General features: G+C 41.5%; 1 protein-coding gene across 2 annotated transcripts in view; it reads right to left on the reverse strand.

Moving 5' to 3' along the window:
- The window catches only part of TSPAN13 (tetraspanin 13), a 31,604-nt gene extending 15,523 nt beyond the window's left edge, over positions 1 to 16,081 (reverse strand). For both annotated transcript variants that reach the window (XM_011961738.1, XM_011961739.1), the window contains exon 1: positions 15,571 to 16,081. In XM_011961738.1, coding sequence (XP_011817128.1) covers positions 15,571 to 15,633 — 63 coding nt within the window. In that variant the 5' untranslated portion in view covers positions 15,634 to 16,081. The remainder of the gene's footprint in view (positions 1 to 15,570) is intronic.
- Between the last annotated feature and the right edge of the window lie 8,154 nt (positions 16,082 to 24,235).

Raw genomic sequence — 24,235 nt, forward strand, 5'->3', positions numbered from 1 at the left:
TTTGTGGGTAAGGAAAAATGCCTTTGAAACAAGTTTCAAAAAACGCACATATAACACTGACATGGCATTTACTCTGTTTAAGAAAGTATTATAAGGATTTTACATTTATTAACTAATTTAATCTTCACAAAACTCCTAAGAAGTAGGTACTACTGCTTCCATTTTCCAGATGGGAAAAGCTGGGCACAGAGTGAGATCTTAAGTAACTTGCTCACGGTCAGACAGCAAGGAAGGGATATGAACCCAGGCTACCTGGCTGTAGATCTGTGTTTTTTGCCTACCATACCATCCTACCTGTTACAAATTTAAACTTCTGTACTGTACAGTGAAAACTACAAGACAAATGTGGGAGAAGCCTAGGACTAGGAGAATATATTTCCAGCACACATGAATATTTAAAAATGCCTACAAAGCCAGGCACGGTGGCTCAGGCCTGTAATCCCAGCACTTTGGAAGGCCAAGGCAGGTAGATCACCTGAGGTCAGGAGTTCAAGACCAGCCTGGCTAACATGGTGAAACCCCGTTTCTACTAAAAACACAAAAAACTAGCTGGGTGTGGTGGCACCCACCTGTAATCCTAAGTACTTGGGAGGCTGAGGCAGGAGAATCGCTTGAACCCAGGAGGAGGAGGTTGCGGTGGGCCAAGATGGCACCACTGCACTCCAGCTTGGGCAACAAGAGCGAAACTCATCTCAAAAATAAAAATAAAAATAAAATAAAAATGCCTACAAATGAACTTAAAACAAAAAGCAAACTGAAAAGTGGTCAAAGGCAGTAAGAGGCAATTCACTGAAGAAGAATTTGAAAGGTCAACCAACACATGAAAAATGTTAAATCGCATCAAAAATCAGGGAAACAAAAATTAAAACAAGGAAATACTATCTCACATGCACTAGACTGGCAAAAACTAAGCCGGATGACACCAAGAATGTAAAGAACCTAGAACTCATGTATAAGTAGAAATATAAATTGTTGCAGCCACTTTATGTAACAAATTAACAACACCTAGGAAAATTAAAGATATGTACCCTTTACTACCCCAGCAATTCTGTTTCTAGGTTAATCCCCAAGAGAACACCTATGTCCCCAACTAGACATATACCAGAATTCTGCCACAGCCTTGTTTGTTACAGTAAAAAATTAAAAACATTTGCAAACATCATGACTAGGGAATTCACAGACTCCAGTGTGATCACACAATAGAATACAAATGACTTATCTATTTCCATTAAATTGACAAATTTCAAAAATGTAAAGAAAATCCAACAAGTTGCATAAATACAGATAAAACATATCATTTATATAAATTTGCAAACAAAAAACAATACTATATGTTATTTGTAGATGATTAATGTATGTAATATATGACACTGTCATGCATATTCACAGAAATGACAGATCTTGATTTCAGGACAGTGACTACCTTTGAGAGGGGAAAATGGGAAAGGGACTGGAGAGTGGGCCTTTAGTTATAGAGTAACATTTAACTTCTTAAAAGAGAGATGAGCTGGGTTCAGTGGTGTGCCTACAGTCTCAACAGTAGCTGGGACTCGGGAGGCTGAGGCAGATCGCTTGAGCCCAGGAGTCCTGGGCTGTAGTGCGTTGTGACTGCACCTGGGAATAGCCACTGCACTCCAGCCTGGGCAACATAGAGAACCCTCATCTCAAAAGAGAGAGAAAAAAAAAAAAACACTGGCATACGTGAAATTTATAAAGCCAGTGAGTTCAGAGGGGTCTACCGCATTATTTCCTGCACATATGAAATTTCCTAATTAAAACTAGCCTTGAAAAATGTAACAACCCCCTTCTTACTAAGTCACCAATTCTAAATTCTTCTGCTTTGCTTTCCTCTGTAAATTAGTCCAACTTTTCCTCATCCAGCCTTAGCTCCCACGATCTCCCAAACCCAGCTACTTAAATCTAGACATTCTCACTTCTCTCTCAAATATTTCACATCGATTCCCATCTATGTATATTCAAGTGCAGTCCACATTCCCTCCTATAATTTGTTCCTATTTAGGAAAGAGGAGGTTTGGGAATGAAGGTGGTATACAACTGAAGGCAACAGGCAGTAAGTTGCTGATTCTCCACATGTTTATAACAGAAGGCAATGCTCTAGGTTCATCACACTCAGATGGTCTCCAATGTGAACCAAAACACTGCCCTACCCCATTTTCATGCCCAACTCCTAGGTGCACATACGCACACACATGCACATGCAAATACACATTCTCATTTGTAAGGGCCATTCCCAAAGGTAAAAGAAAACATAGATTCAACTGTCTAATCCAAAACAAATTTTGCACTTATTACAGCAACAGTGAAACTGTACATCATAAACTTGTTTGTGCTAACCAATTTTCTAATAAACAACCAAAGTATGTTGGATTTGTTCATTTAAAAAGTCAAAAACAATGTGTTTTCTTGTGTATGACTGGTGTTTCTAACACATTATTTTAAAAATCCCCCAAATACCCAAGTTAATTTTTAAAATTATAACACCTAAAGATTTATAATATGCCTCTAATAAGATCTGATTATCAGTGTATCTTTAACTTTACTAAAAAGGAGACTTTTAAAGATAATAATAAAACAATTTATTTCTCAGTAGTGATAATTATTTGTTATGGTTGGTTTGTAACTGTGAAGAGAATAAGACTATATGAGGTCTTCCAAACCAGTGATCTAAAAATTGTTGATTCAAATAGTTAACTCTAACTGCATAATTAAAAAACCTAAGTTTGTCACTAGAACTTGCTAGACAAAGGGACTCCAAAGACTCTTTTGTTCTATTATAATAACAGTTTCCTTATGAAATCAACTGTAATAGAAAGTAAATGTACACCTATGACAAACAGTTTCCTTCCCTTTGGGAGATAGAATGCTGATAAAAAAGGAATTATGCAGCATCTGTTAATTCATTGCTAGTAATGTTTATATAAGCAAGGAAGCACCAACCTTTCCCGTTTTCTCTTTAAGACAAAGAAAGACGAATCATATTAAAAGAGTTTTAAAAAGAGAACTAAAGGAGCTGTAATGGAAAAGGTATACCAAAGCAAGATCATAAAACTGGTCATAAAAAGTGTCTAAAACTAGCATTTCTGGCCGGGCGCGGTGGCTCAAGCCTGTAATCCCAGCACTTTGGGAGGCCGAGACGGGTGGATCACGAGGTCAGGAGATCGAGACCATCCTGGCTAACACAGTGAAACCCCGTCTCTACTAAAAATACAAAAAATTAGCCGAGCGAGGTGGCCGGCGCCTGTGGTCCCAGCTACTCGGGAGGCTGAGGCAGGAGAATGGAGTGAACTCGGGAGGCGGAGCTTGCAGTGAGCTGAGATCCGGCCACTGCACTCCAGCCTGGGCGACAGAGCAAGACTCCGTCTCAAAAAAAAAAAAAAACCTAGCATTTCTTCCTCAAGTAAACCCCAAGAGAAAGTGGCAATGGCAAAACTACAAGTGTACATGTGAATAGAGTCTGATGAAAGTGAATGAACAGGAAGGTGCTACAGCAAGGAACAGAAATTCTCAGCCAGGCCAGGCACAGTGGCTCATTCCTGTAACCCTAGCACTTTGGGATGCCAGGGAAGGAGGATTGCTTGAACCCAGGTAGTCTGAAACCAACCTAGGAAACATGGCGAGACCTTGTCTCTACCAAAAGAATAAAAAAATTAGCCAGGTGCAGCGGCAACCAACTGTGGTCCCAGCTACTTGGGAGACTGACTCAGGATAGCTTCAGCCCAGGAGGTCAAGGTTGCAGGGAGCTGTGTTCATGCCACTGCACTCCAGCCTGGGCAACAGAGCTAGATCTTGTCTCAAAAAGAAAGAAAGAAATTTTTAGCCAGTGCTCACAGCACAAACACAGAACACCACAGCACAGGTGGGGTGTAGTGGTTCACATCTATAATCCTAGCACTTTGGGAGGCTGAGGCAGGATCACTTGAGCTCAGGAGTTTGGAGACCAGCCTGAGCAACACAGCAAGACCTTGTCTCAAAACAAAAACAAAAAAGAGAGAGAGAGAGGACACCACGGCACTGAAGTACCTGGCTAGAGATCCTAATCTGTTCCTTTCATTTTATAGGTGAGGACTAATGTGACTTTTTTTCTCCCTATAGAACTGCATAATAGTGCCTAGGAATATATTTAAGAAATTTTTTACACTGAGATGTAATATTAAAGACGATATTATAATGCATAAGAAACTGTAGTTCCTGCTTTATAGGCATATCAACAGGTATTTGAATAGCATTTCTTTAATTTACTTCCTATGAGATTTGGTCACACAGTGATGTTTTAAGCACCAGTAATGCCCTCCACTCATATGACCTTTCCATTAGTTAACTACAAAATGTTAAGCTTATTCATTTTGTGCTTTTTTACTTTTATCTGATTCAGAAATTTTGTCACATACACGTACATTCACATACAAGCAGAAAAGCACACTGTGTGTTGCCTAGAATAGAAGAACAAGAAATTTTGCTTGGAATTAAGAAACTTAATATATTTGAGATCACTCTAGCAACAAGTGTTTATGTATCTTTCGGATTGATATATACAATAATGGTATTAAAGAACAAAGAGAACCAGTCGCGGTGACTCGCACCTTTAATCCCAGCACTTTGGGAGGCCGAGGCGGGCAGATCACGAGGTCCGTAGTTCGAAACCAGCCTGGCCAGCATTGTGAAACCTTGTCTCTACTAAAAATACGAAAAGAAAAAAAAAATTAGCCGGGCATGGTGGCGCATGCCTGTAATCCCAGCTACTCAGGAGGCTGAAACAGGAAAATCACTTGAACCTGGCAGGCAGAGATTGCAGTGAGCTGAGATCGCGCCACTGTATTCCAGCCTGGCAACAGAACGAGACTCTGCCTCAAAAAAATAAATAAATAAAAATAAAAATAAAGAACAAAGAAAGATATATGCATAATGTTCTTTATAATCCAGTATATACAGGTGTTGAAATGTTAAACCACTATACTAAGCCTTGCAGATGATGAAGAAATTGCTAGGAAACGCTAGAATTAAGAATAGAAGAACTGGGAAAGTTGCTGCCCAGAAGAAGAATGACCTCTGTCTTAGACATGTGTTGTTTTTGCAACCTAACACATATATTTCCAGTATGACCCTTAATGACTGGCCCCTCTGACCATCAGCAGCAGCAGACACACAAAATTCTGGCCTACCAATCAATCATGGTTGCCCATCCTTCTATCGACAGTGATTGATCCAAGGGATGGGTCCATAAGCCAACAGGGTCAATAGGTGCGTCCTGTAAGATCGGTAAAGGAATATTGAAAGGAAAAAACAACAGGTTCGTCTGACCTAGCAAGCTATAAGGACAACATTGATTCTGCCAGTGGCCATCATGTACAGGGAAAGATCTAGCCCCCAAAAGAAACCAAGCAGAGGCAAGCTACGCTGAAAAGCAGATGAAAGGGGCGAGCGACTTCTGAGTCCCTTGATCCCGCAAAACCTTATGACCCAACTATTGGATGTCCCAGTTATATGAGCCAATATGACTGTTTCAAGAACATCTATAACCCATGAAGTATCCTGATTAATACAAGCTTCACCTTGTGTTTATCACAATTTTTTAATACCTGAAAATTTGCACTGACCCTATTTACCTTCACCATTGAGACCACCTTCCTTACCAACCCCAAATCTAAATTCTCACCTTGTCAATAAGTTTTTAAAACCATGAGCACTCCCTTTTAGCTGAAAAGACATCCCGAAAGCTTCTTAGTCTGCCATTAAAGAAGAATGGAATCAATGAGCCAGAGGAATGTCCCATCTTTTTTCTACAAACACCCTCCTTGGCGTTACTAAATTTAACACCAATGTAAGTTTTACCACTGAGCAGGTCCGTGGTTGCCTGCAGACTAGGAGGGGGGTTTAGGGGTGGGAAAAAGGGATTTCAAAGAAGGATGAGGAGATTTTCAGGGGTCTTGAATGTGGTCATGGGTTCACAGGTGTATACATATGCCAAAACTTACCAAATGCTACACTTTAAGTATATTCACCTTAATGTGTCAATATTTCAATAGATCTGTTTCCCCCAAAAGACAAAGCTTTACAAGGAAAGACATTTTAGACCATCTTCTGCCTAGCATGGAACAATTCATGGCACCTAGAGTTTTGTATGTAATTTGGTGGCATGCCAAGGACAGTTGGGCAGGAAAGTTGACAGAGACTGGGCCCATGACAATATGCTTGAATTGTGCACATGCCCTGGGTTACCTGGGTCTTGACTTCTTTTTCCATGAAAATAATAAACCTTACCATTTTAAGCAGTGATAGCTGGGTTTCTATTACTTTGGGCTAAACTCTATTCCTAACATTGTGGTCTTTGTTTTAAAGCCAATCAGATCACGTCACTTCTACGCTGGCTGTCCTTTGTTTCTGATCTCGAGATAAAGTCCATACTCCAAGGCTGACAAATCCCAAGATGTGAAGGGCCTGGATTATCGCCCGAGGTTATTCATTAGCCACCATTCCTCCTCCCAGCCATCCTTGGAATTCTTCTGATGGGTCTTCTACACTTTAAGCGCCAGACAATCAAGGCCCAAGTTATCTTATATTCTTAGCACCTGGCTAAGACCGTGAAGCAGAAGAGGTGCTCAAAACATGCTGTTGAATGAAAGAGCATATGATATTGCTCATTACCCTTTCAGGACAAGGAAATGCTAATTCTCCAATCTATAAAATATTTGGAGGGGAAGAAAGTCAGTCTAATGATGTTCCATATTATTCTCTGTCTACGTAACCTTCAATCTTTCATCAAATATCCACCACATTTCAAAAACAAGATGAAAAGGCAGATTTTAATATTGTGAAAACTATCTTTTTTTTTGAGTATCAAAATTCTTCCGAGGTAAGTGAATTGCTTTGAGGATGAAAGAATTTAAAACATTTGAAAAAGCCAGATTAGATGTTGTAAATTATTCAAAAATGTTTTGTTAGCACTAAAGCAAGAGAGAAGTTATGACGGTAGTGGAAGGCAAGCAAATTTAAAACAGCGGTAAGATACAGAAGGACTCTACCAACAAAACGTAATATGGCATCCATAGACATGTAAAGAAAACAAAGGTAGCCAGGTTCAATGGCTCACATCTGTAATCTCAGTACTTTGGGAAGCCAATGCAAGAGGATTGCTTGAGGTCAGGAGTTCAAGACCAGCCTGGGCAACATAGCAAGACCTATCTCTACAAAAAAAATTTTTTTAATTAGCTGGGTAGGGTAGAGTATGCCTGTAGTTCTAGCTACTCAGAAGGGGAGAAGGTGAGAGGACTGCTTGAGCCAGGGGTTCAACGCTGCAGTAAGCTATCATCACACACTGCACTCCAGCCTTGGTGACAGAGTGAGACCTTGCCCCTAAAAAAAGAAAACAAAGCCCCAGACTATCTTCCTCAATATGCCTCAATACTCACAATGAGGAATTACGTGTGAATACTGAACTCTCTTCTGAACTTCTGCTTACTGTGGAAAACTAAAGAGCAATTCCGAAAAGATCAAGCATGTGTTTCTACGGTGCCAAACATCTGGATGGAAATGTGAAAACTCTATAAATAATCTAGATTTTGCTAAATAGCCAGACATTGAGCGTTGAAGCCAAAACCTCAGTTCTTTGACTGCTTTATGAACATTCTTCAAATGACACAGAAAGCCTGAAGTGCTCTTGCAAATATTTTTCTTCATTATGGTTCTCTAAGATGCCATTGCTTTTATACTTACTAAACAAAAAATACAAAGTATATGGAAATTATATAAAGCTAACTGAAAGTAAGGGACCTCCACTTGTCACTTTCCAAGGGTAACTAGTTGAGGTGACTTCCACAGCTGCCAACAAAGTTCCAACCCCACCCTATCACTTCCTTCTTTGGAGCATTTCTGGGAGTCAAGAAATGAAGTATGGGTAGAAGAACCCTGTACTGATTCCTGCATTCAATTAACTAAATGCCAACCACATGCCAGGGCTGTGGCGGGCATGCAGGAAAGCCAGAATGACTGGGACATGGCCTTTATTGTTCAGAGGATTATAAGAAAAATAAAACGGTAATTGCTCTTTTCAATGACTTCTTCACTGACAAATTCAGGAACCAACTCTTGGTCCCCATCTCCGTGAAAGGGTTTGCACTTGACTTCTGAGATACCAATCTCTCTGCAATTTTCCTCCTACCTGACTGGCCAGTCCTTTTCAGGCTCCCTTGCTGAATGTTCCTCATCTCCTGCATCTCTTGATGTATGAATGGCACTGCTTCAATCCATGGACCACTGCCCTTCTCTATCTACTCTCACAAACTTGTTGATTTCATCCAGTCCCAACTCTTTAAATGGCTCCCTGAACTTAAATCTCCAGAAAGTCCTCTCCCCTGAATGACAGTGTGGTTACTATAAGTGCTACCTGACATTTCCACTTGGGTTTCTTTGGCATCGCATCTAATACTGAATCCTCTAATTCATCCCAAAGCCTGCTCCACCTACCATCTTCTCCATCCTAGTTAATGGCAAATCTATCCTGCCAGTTCCTTGAGCCACAAATCATAAGTAATCTGTGACTTGTCTCTTTCAGTAAATTAGGTCGCCCTACCTCCAAAACAGTCTCAGAATCTATTTCTTTTAATTTTGTTGCCACCATACTAATCCAAGCCTCCATCATCTCATGCGCAAATTATAGCAATAGCCTTGTAACTAGTCTCAATGCTCCCACCTGTGCCATCTATAATCTATTCTTAACTCGAGTCATATAGCCTTTTATATAAAAATCAGACTATATCAGCCCTCAAGCCTAAACACACCATTGGCTCCCTATTTCACTTGGTATAAAAGCTCATGTCCCTATAGTGCTCTCCTGGGTCCACCCATTACTTCTCTGACCTCATTTCCTACACTGCACTGCCTGCTTGCTCTGTCACACTCATATTTGACTCATCTGTCCCTTGCATAAACCAGCAATACTCCTCCTGGCCAGGCACAGTTGCTCACACCTGTAATCCAAGCACTTTGGGAGGTCAAGGTGGGAGGATTGCTTGAGGCCAGGTGTTCAACGCTAGCCCGGACAACACAGACCCTGTCTCTACAAAATAGTTTTTAAAATTAGCCAGGCATGGTGGCACATGCCTGTAGTCCCAGATACTCAGTAGGCTGATGTGGGAGGATCACTTGAGCCCAGGAGACAGCTCTCCGGCAGTGACCTGAGATCATGCCACTGCGTAACAGAGCAATACCCTATGTCAAAAAAAAAAAAAAAGAAAGAAAAAAAAAGGAAGTAGAAATATTCTTCCATCAGGATCTTTTCAAAGACCATTTCCTCTACCTGAAACACTTTTCCCAGATAACTGTTCTTCATCTCCTTTAAGCCTTTTGATACAGTTTGGATATTTGTCTCCTCTAAATCTCATGTTGAAATGTAATCCCCAATGTTGGAGGTAGGGCCTGGTGGGAGGTGATTCGTAGGGGTGGATCCCCCATGAATGGTTTGGCACCATCCCCTCAGTGATAAGTGAACTCTTCCTCTGAGTTCACGTGAGATCCGGTTGTTTAAAAGTGTTTGAAAAGTGTCTGGCACCTCCCCCTCACTCTCCCCATGTGACACAGAGGCTTCCATTCCCCTTCCGCCATTATTGTAAGCTTCCTGGGGCCCTCATCAGAAGTAGATGCCAGCACTATGTTTCCTGCAGAACCACGAGCCAATTAAAGTTCTTTTCTTTATCCAGTCTCAGGTATTTCGTTTTGTTTTTTTGTTTGTTTGTTTTTTTTTTTTTTGAGACGGAGTCTCGCTCTGTTGCCCAGGCTGGAGTGCAGTGGCCGGATCTCAGCTCACTGAAAGCCCTGCCTCCCGGGTTTACGCCATTCTCCTGCCTCAGCCTCCCGAGTAGCTGGGACTACAGACGCCCGCCACCTCGCCCGGCTCGTTTTTTGTATTTTTTAGTAGAGACGGGGTTTCACTGTGTTAGCCAGGATGGTCTTGATCTCCTGACCTAGTGATCCGCCCGTCTCAGCCTCCCAAAGTGCTGGGATTACAGGCTTGAGCCACCGCGCCCAGCTCAGGTATTTCTTTATAGCAATGCAAGAACAGTTTAACACCTTTCTTAACACTGTTTTCTTTCTATGCAGGCCAAGCGTGACCACCACATGTGAAGCTGTGTACTCATCCTCCCACATCCACTCCACTGCCCCACCCATCGTTCCCTTTGCTCTCTGCTTTATTTTTCTCCATAGCACTTATTTCCCTTCTAATATGATACATAATTTACTTACTTATCATCTGTCTGCCCCATAAATGTAAACTCCATGAAGGCAAGCCATTGGGGTTTCATTCACTGCTACTGATGCTCAATTAATATTCATGATTACAATAAAGAACAGAAAGAAAATAACTTGGGCACATCTTATACTTACATTAGACTCACAAATAACCCCAACCAGTTACAATTATAATACAATTTTACAGGAAGTATATTTGTTCAAGAGAAAGGGTAGAGGAAAGCCACAGACATGTTTGAAAAGTTGGCCAAGAATGGGGAAAAAAAGGATATTACAAGAAATATCCGATTCTACAGTGGATAAATAAAAGTAATTCCTACTTAATATTACCACTTTTTAACCTAATGCTAACTTTCATGCTTTAAAATATTTAGCTGTGCTTCTGCATTTAATCTTGATCACCATAGGCTAAAAGAAACAAAACATTGTATGCGTTTTCTTTATGCAAGTTTTACCTGTGAAGACTAGCTGGAAAGAAACAGCCAAGTCTATAAATTCAGCAAAATTCAACTTTTTCCACCTGAAGCTGTAACAACTTAATTTTATTTCTATTATACATCTAAAGCATTTATATACTATCTTTTGATTTTATCCGTACACAGCTTCATGAGGGAAGACTGAAAAATATCATCACCAATTTATACATGAAGAAACTGAAACTCAAAGTAAGCTGTTTGTCTAGTAATAGAGTTGGAAAAGTTTCAGTTTTCTTCATTAATCCAGTGATCTTTCTTCCCATAATTTGTATGGACATATTTTTTTATCTAACAGATTAAAAAAAACAGAATTTTCTTCCCATAAATTGTATAGTCATAATTTTTTATCTAATAGATACGGCACACTTTATCTGCCATAAAATGCATCCCAGGCTGGGAGCAATGACTCATGCCTATAATCCCAGCACTTTGGGAGGCCGAGGCGGGGGGATCACCTGAGGTCAGGAGTTCGAGACCAGCCTGGCCAACATGGCGAAACTCTGTCTCCACTAAAAATAGAAAAAATAAGCTGGACATGGTGGCGGGCACCTGTAATCCCAGCTACTCGGGAGGCTGAGGCAGGAGAATCGCTGGGATCCAGGAGGTGGAGGTTGAAGTGAGCCGAGATTGCACCACTGCACTCCAGCCTGGGCAACAAGAGCAAAACTCCATCTCAAAAATAAAAATAAAAACAATAAAATGCATCCCAATTTCAGAGATGATAAAAATATAAATTAATGTGTTTTCGAAATAATGTAATTCGGTATAATTTTTATGCTGCATGAGAATTTTTCTCAAAACAACCAAAAGTATAAGGAAAAAGCATCATGATAAAGAGAAAGAAACAAACATGGACAGATGTTAGAAGAATGAACACACACAGGAGAAACAAAACAGAAACTTCTGAAATTTCCCTCCTGATTTTAAAACTGGCAGGGCAACTCTTAAAAAGTCCCAGTAAATAGACGCTTGGTCATATTTTTCAGTTTGGTTCTATTTAACAAAGTCAGCTACCTTTTTTCTGGTTGGGTGTTTTCAATAGAGCTTTCTTCTCTGGTTAAGAAGCACAAGGAGACATATTACAAAGCTTCAAAATATTACATATTTTCATACAAAATTTATTTCATATTTTCTAAAATTTCCCACAAATTGCGAAGCATAATTTTCAAAAGTTTTTTCACTATTTGTCAAACTCTTTTAGGCCTAAAATATTCCTATAAACTATTAAAATTAAGTCATTTTCCCAAATAGTTTTCATTTTTATGTATATCCTAAATGGTATCAAAAAGACCCACACACTATTTCTACATTTCCTTGATTCAATCACACCTCCTTTATTCCCCCTACTTCTCTAACCCACAAATATCTCCCACATTCCTAAATTTTATGGTGCCTAAAGTCAGTATATTCCTTATACGCCATTTAATTTTCCCACTCCATATCTCTCATCTAGATCCTGTCTTCAGAGTGCATTTGCCTTTATAGGTATTTATTTCCCACTGTTCTCAAAAGAGTGCACACAGTAGGCAAATGTTTATTGACTGAATACAACTCCTGAAAACGTGTAGAAAAGGGAGTAAATAAAAACGAGGCTTCATAAAAGCATATTGATTTTTAAGCCCTGTTTGGTTTGCTGCTGTATTTCCAAACTGAGAATAGTGCCTGGCACACAGTAGGCACTCAAGCATTTGTTGAATGAAGAAACTGAAAGTTTCTTTAAATGCAGGAAGTTCTGAGGCAAGTCATTCTCTTAGAATCCCCTGAAGGTGAATTCGGGAATGTAGCTTCCCCCTTTTCTTCTATATTTACAAATTGTTAACACATACTACACTAATTTAAGTTTGCCCAGTACTGGCGATCCTATTAACTAAAATAATCAAGTCATGAACAACAACAAAAATCAATTGCTAACATTCTGCCAGCTGGGCGCTGTGGCTCACGCCTGTAATCCCAGCACTTTGGGAGGCCAAGGCAGGTGGATCACCTGAGGTCAGGAGTTCAACACCAGCCTGGTCAACATTGTGAAAGCCTGTCTCTACTAATAATCAAAAAATTAGCTAGACATGGTGGTGCACGCCTATAATCCCAGTTACTCAGGAGGCTGAGGCAGGAGAATCGCTTGAACCCAGAAGGCAGAGGTTGCAATGAGCCAAGATCATGCTAGTGCACTCCAGCCTGGGCAACAGAGCAGACCCCATCTTAAAAAAAAAAAAACATTCTGCCTAGTGATCACATTTCCTTGTTTGGGACTTGCAACTTGTTTTTAGTGACATGCTTTCTGAGCTGACCATGAACGTGGCACGAATCTCAGGCTCATTAGCAAGCTACCAGAGCATGCAGACAGTTCAGCTGGTTCAGCTGATAGAGTCCTAAGTTCCTCGAGAAAATGCTTCAACACAGCAGTGATGATGCTTCAGGCAGCCATGGTTTTTGCACCTGCTGATCCCGTATGCAATCCTGGTTTAACCAACACTTTTAGAAATGACCTCAAATGTAATCCTGTAGTGTTGAGCACATTTTAGAGACAGTGACCAGGGTGGGATTAAAACCTACAAAGAGTGTTTCTATTCATGACTTATAAAGAAATGTCTCCCAAATCTTCATGCTCAAACCATCCCCAACTGCCTCACATTTTTTTCATCTTAAAATGTTGAGAAAGAGATCAGGGGAGAAATAGAAGCTAAATAATGGCCATAGCACATTTTCAGCATCTATCTAAGACTTGATCCACCTTACCTGTCACTTGCCTCCACTTTAAACTGCTACATTTATTTAAGCCTATTTACAATGTAAAAGAACCAAATAATCACTAATTCATTTCAAAAAATGTACCTTTGTCTAAAAAGTCTATGATTTAAAAGGGCTAGCCATTTTTATTGTCCTGTGAATTTCCAATTCATTAAGTTTTACTGCGCAGCTATTAAAACCAATAGAATACACACTTTGAAGGTCAATGATTTAGAATAGATATTAAATAGTCTTAATATGTCCCTTTAGAATCACCTTTCTTTTGCCTCACTTTCCTGATATACTCTAAATACAACTAAAAATGGTAAGTCTAGAAAACAGTGGAACTTCATTTTTAAATAACTTGCCTTTCTAAAAAATATTACACATTAATTTATATAGACCCTTCAGTCAAGTAAGTATGCAAAGTAGACATTCCACTCTGTGTAAGCAGACACTGCAAGATTAAGTGTCTGGCAAACAGACGACTAAATCATTGGCAGAAAAAAAAAACAGAACTCAGGGCACAAAATAAGGAATTTAAAGTTCTAAGCAGGCCATTCACATTGATTTTTAAAAAAAAACAAAAACAAACAAACAAAAAAACTAGAGAACTGGTCAGCATTTACTTAATAAACAGCTACGGTGATAAGCATGCCTCAGGTTGATACAGATGAATTTTGATCTGAAACTTGACATGTGTCTCCAAGGAACTAACTGTATCACCAGGTGTTCTAAGATTTTTTCCCCCAAGTCTACTATTAATGGCCATGTTGACTATATTCTTACTAACTAGCCATAAAAGTATACTCAATGCCTGTTTCTGTCTTGCCTTCAAAGCTTGCAATCATGTTCACATACAAAGGAAGAGTAATGGTAAAATGACCCAACCTCCTTCTCCTGTTGGTGACCACAAGGCAGCCTCTCTATTCCAAGGATGTAATCTAAGCTTGCACAGATGGCCTAGCTCTCTGTTAATGCACGGGTGCTGGGTTCGTTTTCAGGGTGGGTGCTGCAAAGCGCCAGGTATATTTATAGAAGGGAGCTAGACTACAATGGAGGGATGATGACAGAAGAGGAAGTTTCTTCCGCCTGGTAGAGGCAGCCTGTGGAAAGATCTGGATTCCACAGCCTAGGTTCCACTCCTGACTCGTCAACTATCAGCTATATAAACTTATTAAAACCTTTTTGGTCGTTTACCTTATGTATAAAATGTAGACAATGCCCCATTCCCTCTGAAGGTTGGCAGCATGATGAACGAACATTGTGTACGTAAAACCTGGGACGTGATAGGCATTCAATAAACGTCGATCTGTCCTGCCCATCCTTCTGTTCACCCAGAATTGCGCCTCAAAAAATCACAAAGATAGCCTGCAGCGTTAAAACTAAGAGGCCCAAGCTGGTTAGCAGGGAAAGAAACGACTTGGGTGGGGGCTCGCTTATTTCCTGGAGGACTTGGTTTAAAATGGAGTTAGGATATTATAGATCATGGACAAGACACGCAGAAAAAGCACCATGTACGAGCAAAACTGACAATAACAAAAAGACATCCCTTTACTGCGAGCACGAAACAAACTTCGGAAGCGGCGGACATCCTGTGAACCTACTCAGTGGCCTCAATTAAAATCCAGAGCTAACCCAGAGGCACACCAGCCATATGCCGCCTCATCAGTTTCAGGCCACGCCATTCTGCAAAACTGTCCGCAAGCCCGGACCGCTCTCGCGCCTCCACGCCTGGCCCAGATGCGTTTGGATGCCAGAAGCGAGCGGCAGAAGGGTTGGGGTGGGAAAGCGGGGAGGTCCGGTTAAATGTTTGAAAAACAAGGCGGTGGGTGAGGGGGCAGGGTGGAGCAATGTGGCAGAGAGGCGGCCAGCGAGCCTGAAAGACGGCGGCTTCACAATGAACGAAAGGAAGATTGCGACAAGCGCCGGCGCCTGGTCCCCGGCGGGGACGGATGGTGAGGCCGGGTACGCGCAGAGCGTGGGAAGCCGGGAAGGGGGCGCGGGATGCAACGAGTGAGTCGTTGGCCAGACAGGGAAGCCAAAGAGCGCCCAAGCAGGTGCAAAACCCCCAAGCGGGCAGGAACGAACTGGGGATACTCACGGTGTAAAGCAGGTTGAGGGCGCACAGGCAGTTCTTGGAACATGCGAAGCCCCCGCAAACCATCTTGGAACCTGTGGTTGCCGGCAGCTGCACGTAAATTCGACTCCCGCAGAGGTTCCCGGACAGCCGCTTTGTCCTTGCCTTTGGGGCCTGGCCCAGGAGGGGCAGCAGCGCGGACGTGGGTGGGGGACCGGGGCCGGGGCCTGGGGGCTGCAATACGCGGGTCGCGCGCGGCGGTTCGGACCAGCTCTGGAACCTGCGGCCGCCGCAGCTGAATCGGAGCCCGAGCCGTAGCCCCGCCCAGCCCCTTCGTCTCGCCCCGCGCGCTGATTGGCCGCTGTCAGGGAACAAAGGTAGAAATATGCAAATAAATGCGCTCCGCCGGCCGGGATCCGGGAGGGGCGGAGCGGTCCCCGGGAGAGGGGGAAGGGGCCAAGGCAGTGTAGGAGGGAGCCCCAGGCCAGAACTGGTGTTGGCGGCCTCGGTGTGGTTTCCCCAGGAGCAGGTGAGGAGGGAGGGCGGGGCTCGGAGGAGATCCACGCTGGCAAGGAGAAATATGACAGCACCTCTGGATTCTTGGTCGTGGCAGATGACGTGGCACCATTTTGAATGAGATTTCAAAACTAAGCACCTGGTCTTGTTCAAGGAAGGAAGGCAGGAAGCAAGTAATGAATGAAAACATGTGAAAGATTTAAAAGAGAACGAAGTAGAGGGAAATGAAAGGGAGAAAATAAGTGAAACAATTTTTTAAAAAAAGAATAAAATCCCTGCTTCTCTCAGAAAATAAGATATGTGCCCTATAATTGTGACCTGCGACAGGTCAGACGTATCCTATAAAGATTTGCAGAATACTAATAAACTTTACGAATACATGCATGCAAAGGAAAATCAAGAGAGGGAGAAGGTGGAGATGGTTAATGGGTACAAAAAAATAGAAACAATGAAAAAGACCCACTATTTGACAGCACAATAAGGAGACAATCGTTAATAAGAACTTAATTGTGTATTTTTAAATAACTTAAAGAATGTAACTGGATTGTTTGTAACTCAAAGGATAAATGTTTGAGAGGATGGATACCCCGTTCTCCATGATGTGCTTATTTCACATTGCACGCCTGTATCGAAACATCTCATGTACCCCGTAAATATATATACCTACTATGTGTCAACAAAAGGTTTCTAAAAAAAATTTAAAAAGAAAATCAAGATAGATTGTTTTGTGTACTGGTTGTGAATTTCGATAAACTTACTTTTTCACAAAAATAACTGTGAAAATCTTCAAATAACTCAGACTTCACCCCAATTAATTCATTATCAGTTTACTGCTTCTCTACTATAGAAATGCATCTTGTATCCTTAATTCTTCACCTCTAAATTGGGATTTTAAAAGTATGTCAAGCACTTTTTGCATAGTGCCTGGCACAGGGTAAGGCCTCAATAAATGTCAGCTGGTATTCGTAGATCTAACATTTTGTAAAGGCCTACTGTGTTCCAGGCCCTAAGCTAAGGCAATAAAGGTTTAGTTATTTTATAGTAGCTTCTACCAAAGAAAAAGGTTTTATAAAGAGATTTGCAAGTTTACAATACTGTGTCTAACCTAAAGGTTCATATGGAGTAAATTATGTAATTGCAAATGCTAAATTTGTATTAAGCATTGCAGCTGATTAAAATAATTTGTCGGCCAGGCGCTGTGGCTCATGCCTGTAATCCCAGCACTTTGGGAGGCTGAGGCGGGTGGATCACGAGGCCAGGAGATCGACACCATCCTGGCTAACACGGTGAAACCCCATCTCTACTAAAAATACAAAAAATTAGTCAGGTGTGGTGGTGGGTGCCTGTAGTCCCAATGGGGAGGCTGAGGCAGGAGAATGGCGTGAACCCGGGCAGCGGAGCTTGCAGTGAGCCGAAATTGCGCCACTGCACTCCAGCCTGGGCGACAGAGTGAGACTCTGTCTCAAAAAAATAATAATAATGAAATAAAATAATTTGTCTTCTTAGAATTCTCTGCTCCCTCTTGCAGCCTCTCCTTCCCTCCCCTGACCCCACCATACCAACAAGACCTCATTGATTTGTTAGGTTTTGTATTCCACATTAACTTTTTATATACAGCTAGAAATATTCCAAAAACTAACCTGGAAAATGATCCTCAAACAGAAGCAATGCTTTGATGATGCTCAACTTTCCTTTTCAATAGCCAGAGGATTATGAAAGATGAGGCATTGGCAGTGAAATCTGTTCATTCTCTTCCTATTCCTAGGTGTCACCAATATAAATACCACTTCAACTATTACTCAACCAACGATTGCAACTCTGTCTTTGGCTTCTGCATAATACTCTTCACTATCTCCCTATAGGCTGAATCACTTTCTTTTCCCAGAGAAGTACCACCTATCAGTCAGGGTCCCAGCAAAAAGGAGATGACTCATTCAAATAGCATAATTGAGAAGAATTTCATAAAGGGACTATTTTCAAAAGTGTGGATGAAGTTAAAGGAAACCGGCCGGGTGCAGTGGTTCACACCTGTAATCCCAGCACTTTGGGAGGCCGAGGGTAGTGAATCACGTGAGCTCAGGAGTTCGAGACCAGACTGACCAACATGGTGAAACCCCCCCGTCTCTACTAAAAATACAAAAATTAGCTGGGCATGGTAGCGGGTGCCTGTAATCCCAGCTACTTGGGAGGCTGAGGCAGGAGAATCACTTGAACCCAGGAGGTGGAGGTTGCAGTGAGCCAAAATCGTGCCACTGCTCTCCAGCCTGGGTAGGAGAGTGGAATTCTGTCTCAAAAAAAAAAAAAAAAGGAAACCAACAAAGGATGATGAGGCAGCTCAGAGATGGTAAGAGCAGGAAGTTCTAATTACCCCTAAGACTAAGGAGGTGATTTAAGAAAACAGTTACAGAAGCCAGGCAAGAGCTATAATTGTAGGAGAGTTGTCTGATAGGAGATGCGGCTTTTGATAGAGGAAACAAAACAACTACTGAAAGTAGGAAACGAAAACAAATGGATATGTTGCGATTTCTCCTGATTTGGATATAGAAATTTTCAAAAGATCATTTGCTCCCACCCTAATAAGAACAAGCAGCCTGGACAATATAGTGAGACCCCATCTCTACTAAAAATTGAAAAAATTAGCTGGGTGTGATAGTGCAGACCTGTAGTCCCAGCTATCCCAGCTACTCAGGAGCCTGAGGGGGAAGGATTGCTTGAACCCAGGAGATCAAGGCTGCAGTGAGCTGTGATGGCGCCGCCGTACTCCGGCCGGGGTGCAGACCAAGACCCCGTCTCAAGGTAAGTAAGAACGAGCTAGATAAGCTACAAACTCATACTTACAACAAAAAACTATCGAAGAGCTGAGGGGCTAATGGCATCTAAAGGAACTAAAATCCAAGAAGTGATGAGACTTTATTAGAGGGGGAAAAGCACCCATAGTCACTTTCATCTCTTATAGACTGGCTATGGAAGGGAGACACTACCTTTGAGGGGGATAAGGAGAAACTAAATGACTATTTAAGCATCTTCTAATGCCCCTACCTGGACTATGTGACAGTTTATAATCCAGAGCCCCAGCTACAGAATGACTCTGCAACTACTTGCCAGCTATAACCCATAGGCCTTCTTTTAAAACAGGAAATATAAGCTACAAAGGCTGTGGTCAGGCAAGAGTGCTGCATTAGTTCGTTTTCATGCTGCTGAGAAAGATGTACCCAAAACTGGGAAGAAAAAGAGGTTTAATTGGACTTATAGTTCCACATGGCTGAGGAGGCCTCAGAACCATGGCGGGAGGCGAAAGGCACTTCTTACATAGTGGTGGCAAGAGAAAAATGAGGAAGAAGTAAAAGCAGAAATCCCTGATAAACTCATCAGATCTCATGAGACTTATTCACTATCATGACAATAGCATGGGAAAGACCAGCCCCCATGATTCAGTTACCTCCTCTGGGTCCCTCCCACAACATCTGGCAATTCTGGAAGATAGAATTCAGGCTGAGATTTGGGTGAGGACACAGCCAAACCATGTCAAGTGCTAATAGATATTCTTCATCTCCAGCTATTTCAAGGTGCGCAGGCCTTCCCCAGATGCAAGATAGTGGCTGAAAGCTGGGGTTAAGTGAGGAAAAATGAGAAAAATTCCAATAAAGCAATCTGGCTCTTTAACTTCAGGGCTAACATAGCAGGAGAAAAGAAAATTCTCTCTATGGTACACTGAAAGAGCCCTCCAATGGCTGGAATAGAACCACAGAATAGCAAGAGAGCTCACAAGATACAGAAAGCCAAGGATGTGAGTGGAGAGCAAAGACTATTCCCCAGCAAACAGAAAGGTAACAGGTTGTAAAGCACAGAGATCTCCCAAGGCTCAGATTGCTGGTGGCTAGGCTGCAAAGCGCAAAGAAATCTCTATGCAGACCTCCTTTCTGCAAAAGGAAAGTCTTGATCACGCCTTCAAGAATATTTGAAGCCAATAATGAACTGAATCTATTAAACCTATAGCAAACCCTAATCCAGCTTAACTAGTTTAGATGGACTTAGGCACCCACACCAGCAGCCTGACAGAATAAGGGATGTGCCATTTGCTGGGGGTAAATATTATTTACTTCAGGCTCTATTTTCCTTCAAGGGTGCAAGGCCACATTTTGGAAGAGCATATGTGATGAGATATACTGTGGTGTCTTTAGAAAATAAAATCTGCCATAGGCAATGTCCTTATTTCATATTATGCCTCCATATTGCTCCTTTGATGAAAAACTGCTTTTTTTTAAGTGAAAAAAAAGAACGGGACACTGGACTACAGTTATATTACAGTTATACTGGAGACTAAGCTATGAGATTATGTATATTTCTGAGTGGAAGGAGAGCTTTTATTTTATTTTATTTTGAGATGGAGTTTCACTCTTGTTGCCCAGGTTGGAATGCAATGGCATTATCTTGGCTCACTGCAACCTCCACCTCCTGGGATCAAGCAATTCTCCTGCCTCAGCCTCCCAAGTAGCTGAGAGTACAGATGCGTGTCACCAAGCCCCGCTAATTTTTTGTATTTTTAGTAGAGATGGGGTTTCACCATGTTGGCCAGGCTGGTCTGGAACTCCTGACCCCAGATGATCCACCCACCTTGGCCTACCAAAGTGCTGGGATTACAGGCGTGAGATGCCAGGCCTGGCCAAGGTTTTATTTTTGTACAATAAAGTTGTCTTTATCCACAAAATCAATAGAATGGATAATTGAAATTTATTTCTTAAAAACTGGGTCTTCTAAACTGTTTTAAGATCTTTAAGATGCAGAGTACCCCTCCAATGATTAGAAGAGATACAAGATGGAAATAAAGGTTTTATTACTTACTGGGTACCTGGCATGCCTGGAGGCCATACACAGAGATATCTGGGAGTCTGAGCAGGGAGAGAGATGGGGGCCTGTGGGCAAATGCCCTTATTGGTTCCAGGGGTTTCCCATGAGGAGTTTTAATTAGTGAGTTCATAACAAGCAGGCACGACTTCCAGGAGGTCACCCAGTGACTGACAAGCGGTCACTGTGGCATGTCTGCACAGTCCATGCAGGGTGTGAGGCTCAGCGGGCCAGTCAGGCAGGCTGCATCTATTAATAGCCATCCCACTGGGAGGTGGTCACCAGGAAGAAGTTGTATAAGGCGGGTGTCTGGATTGGCCACATTGAGAAACTGGGAAGGTGTGGAACTGGAAACTGAGCCCTGCTTCTGATGTGAGTCCAACTTCAAAATGTAGGCCGTGGCAGCATAAAATTATAACGTGTACTACATAAGCAAACTATTTTTAACAATTTCCAACTAGGAATAACAAAGACAAACATCCATTTTACATATACTTTCTTAGTCTCTGAATAAATCTTTAATATGAGATGACCTTCTAACAATTTAGGAGATTGGTATACTTCCTTCCTCCTCCTCTTCCTCCTCTTTTCCCCCTCTTCCTCCTTTCCCCCATTTTCTCCCCTTCCTCCCCTCCTCCTTCTCTTCCTCCTCCTTCTTCCTCCTCCTGCTCATTTAATATGTTTTTGAGGTTGGGCATGGTAATTTACACCTTTAATCCCAGCGCTTTGGGAGGGATCCAAGGTGGGTGGATAGCCTGAGGTCAGGAGTTCCAGACCAGCCCAGCCAACATGCTGAAAACCTGTCTCTACTAAGAACACAAAAAATTAGCAGGGTGTGGTGGTGGGCACCTGGGATCCCAGCTACTGAGGAGGCTGAGGCAGGAGAATCACTTGAACCCAGGAGGTGGAGGTTGCAGTGAGCCAAGGCAGTGTCATTGCACTCCAGCCTGGGTAACAAGAGCAAAACTCTTCTCAAAAAAATAAATAAATAAATAATATAAAAATAGTAAAATATATATATATACACATTTTTAAATATATATATATACATATATATACATGTTTTTGAGTCAGGACAATGAGAGAATTCTTGTGCATTGGTCCAGATCTTCTGAGAAGCAGATGCCAAAACTGGGTTAGATGTGCAAGCAATTAATTAGGAGAAATGTCCATGAGGGAAAATAGGAAGGGAGCTCTTGGAGGCTGGGAGAGCTAAAAGACCACAATGCAGGTTTGACTTCTATGAAGGAGAGAGAGAAGAAGGGAAGAGAAGAAAGGAAGGGGATAGAGAGGAAGGAAGAAAGGGTCTATGACTGCAGTGCAGGTTTAAGGAGATTTGGCAAGGCCAACTGGGAGTCCAAGCCAGATGTCAGAGAAATCCCACATGCTCTCCTGGAATGACCCTGTCTTAGTGTCCCTGCCACACTGTCACAGGCTGGATATATCAGCACAAATGCTGTGATGGATTTCAGAGCATAACATGGGACTGGCTTCATTTATGCTCCCCATAATAGATCTTAGAAGTATATTTTCTTGAAAAATAATTCTGATTACATTTTTTCCCTGAATTCTACAAAGATTTCTCTAGTCACATTTCAAGCCATCTTTCAGTTTTGGAGTCTTCATCATTTTATCGGGGAAGAAATTCTCTCACTTCACTGGGTAATCAATTTCAGATTTTAACAACTCTTTTTTCTTTTCTTCTCTTTTTTTTTTTTTCTTTGAGACAGGGTCTTGGCCTGTTGCTCAGGCTGGAGTGCAGTGGTGCGATCTCGGCTCACTGCAACTTCTGCCTCCCAGGTTTAAGCGATCCTCCTGCCTAGTTGGGATTACAGGCACATGCCACCACGCCCACCTAATTTTTGTATTTTTAGTAGAGACGGGTATCACCACTTTGGCCAGGCTGGTCTCGATCTCCTGACCTCAGTTGATCAGCCCATCTCCGCCTCCCAAAGTGCCGGGATTACAGGCATGAGCCACCACACCTGGCCAAATTTTAACAATTCTTATTGTAAAACTCTTCATGGTTAAGGTTTAGCTTGACATTAACTTGAATTTGTGAAATTCTTATTATTCAAACGTAAGGTCAACATTTATTTTTAAAGAATTCAACATGACAGTCAGGTGCAGTGCCACATGCCTGTGGTTAATCAGAGGGCTGAGGTGGGAGGATCACTTGAGCCCAGAAGTTTGAACCCAGCCTGGGCAACATAGTGAGACCCTTTCTCTAAAAAACAAACACACACACACACACAAATCCCAAATATTATTCAATCCTTTTCAGACAAGACCATAGGAGGAAAAAAATAATAATAATTGAACACTAGGATCTGATCATCCCCAATAAATCCTAAGCAAAATTACTCCTTAACTGTTATACAGAACTGTTACCTACCCTACCAAAATACTTTCCTGACTTCTCTGAAATATAAACATGAAATTAGATAAATTTATAATTGCTTATCTAATTGTTTATCATAGATAAGTTATAGTCGCATAAAATATCAGTGGTATAGTTAATTTTAAATTGCTTCAATTGTAGTCCACATTGCTATCACTAAACTTCAGTGTAATATTTCCTTAGCCAATAAAGTATTATTATTAAATAAATTAAGTGACAATTTTAAAAACATATGTCAATGATTTTAAGTGGATTGATTTGGTTAAATTATTTCTAATGACAAAGAGATTTTTTATTACTTTTTTTTTTCCATTTTTCCTCTGATTCTTCTGCTTCCTAAGCAAACAAAGAAAAGAACCAAAAACGTTCCTGTGTAATGATTTGCAATCTTTCGGATTGAACGAAGCATGGGCAGGGAGCTTCTTGGCTGACAATGAGACAAAGAAGCTGATGAACAACAGAAGTCACTCTCCTTCTGAGTCTATCCCTTGCTGTATTTTCTCTGTGTTATCCTACTCTTTTTAATGTATTGCCAAACATTAGCAATTAAATGCAACACATTCATTGCTCCTACAATAATATTAAGTCTCCCTTTTGCTGTGCAGGATGTATCCCTGTTCGTACCAGAGGACTTCAAACCAGAATTCAATTTCAGAAAATGTTTTTCTTCCAACCACAAATTAAATGTGAAGTTTTTTTCTGGCTTTTACCAGCCAGATGTTGGATGTAAATTCTTTTTTTCTCTTTCCTTCATATGATCAAGAGTAAAACATACATATCTATTTGACCATCTGGTTAGATTATATTAGCACTAACATCTCAATTCTAAATTTCTAGAAGTGAGTATTTTTAGTGGTATATTTAGCTACTACAGTATTACATATAATTCCAGAGCCTAAAGAGCAAATCCAGCTCAAAAACCAGACA

This window comes from Colobus angolensis, unplaced genomic scaffold (genome assembly GCF_000951035.1).
Source record: "Colobus angolensis palliatus isolate OR3802 unplaced genomic scaffold, Cang.pa_1.0 Scaffold568, whole genome shotgun sequence".
Taxonomy (NCBI): Eukaryota; Metazoa; Chordata; class Mammalia; order Primates; family Cercopithecidae; genus Colobus; species Colobus angolensis.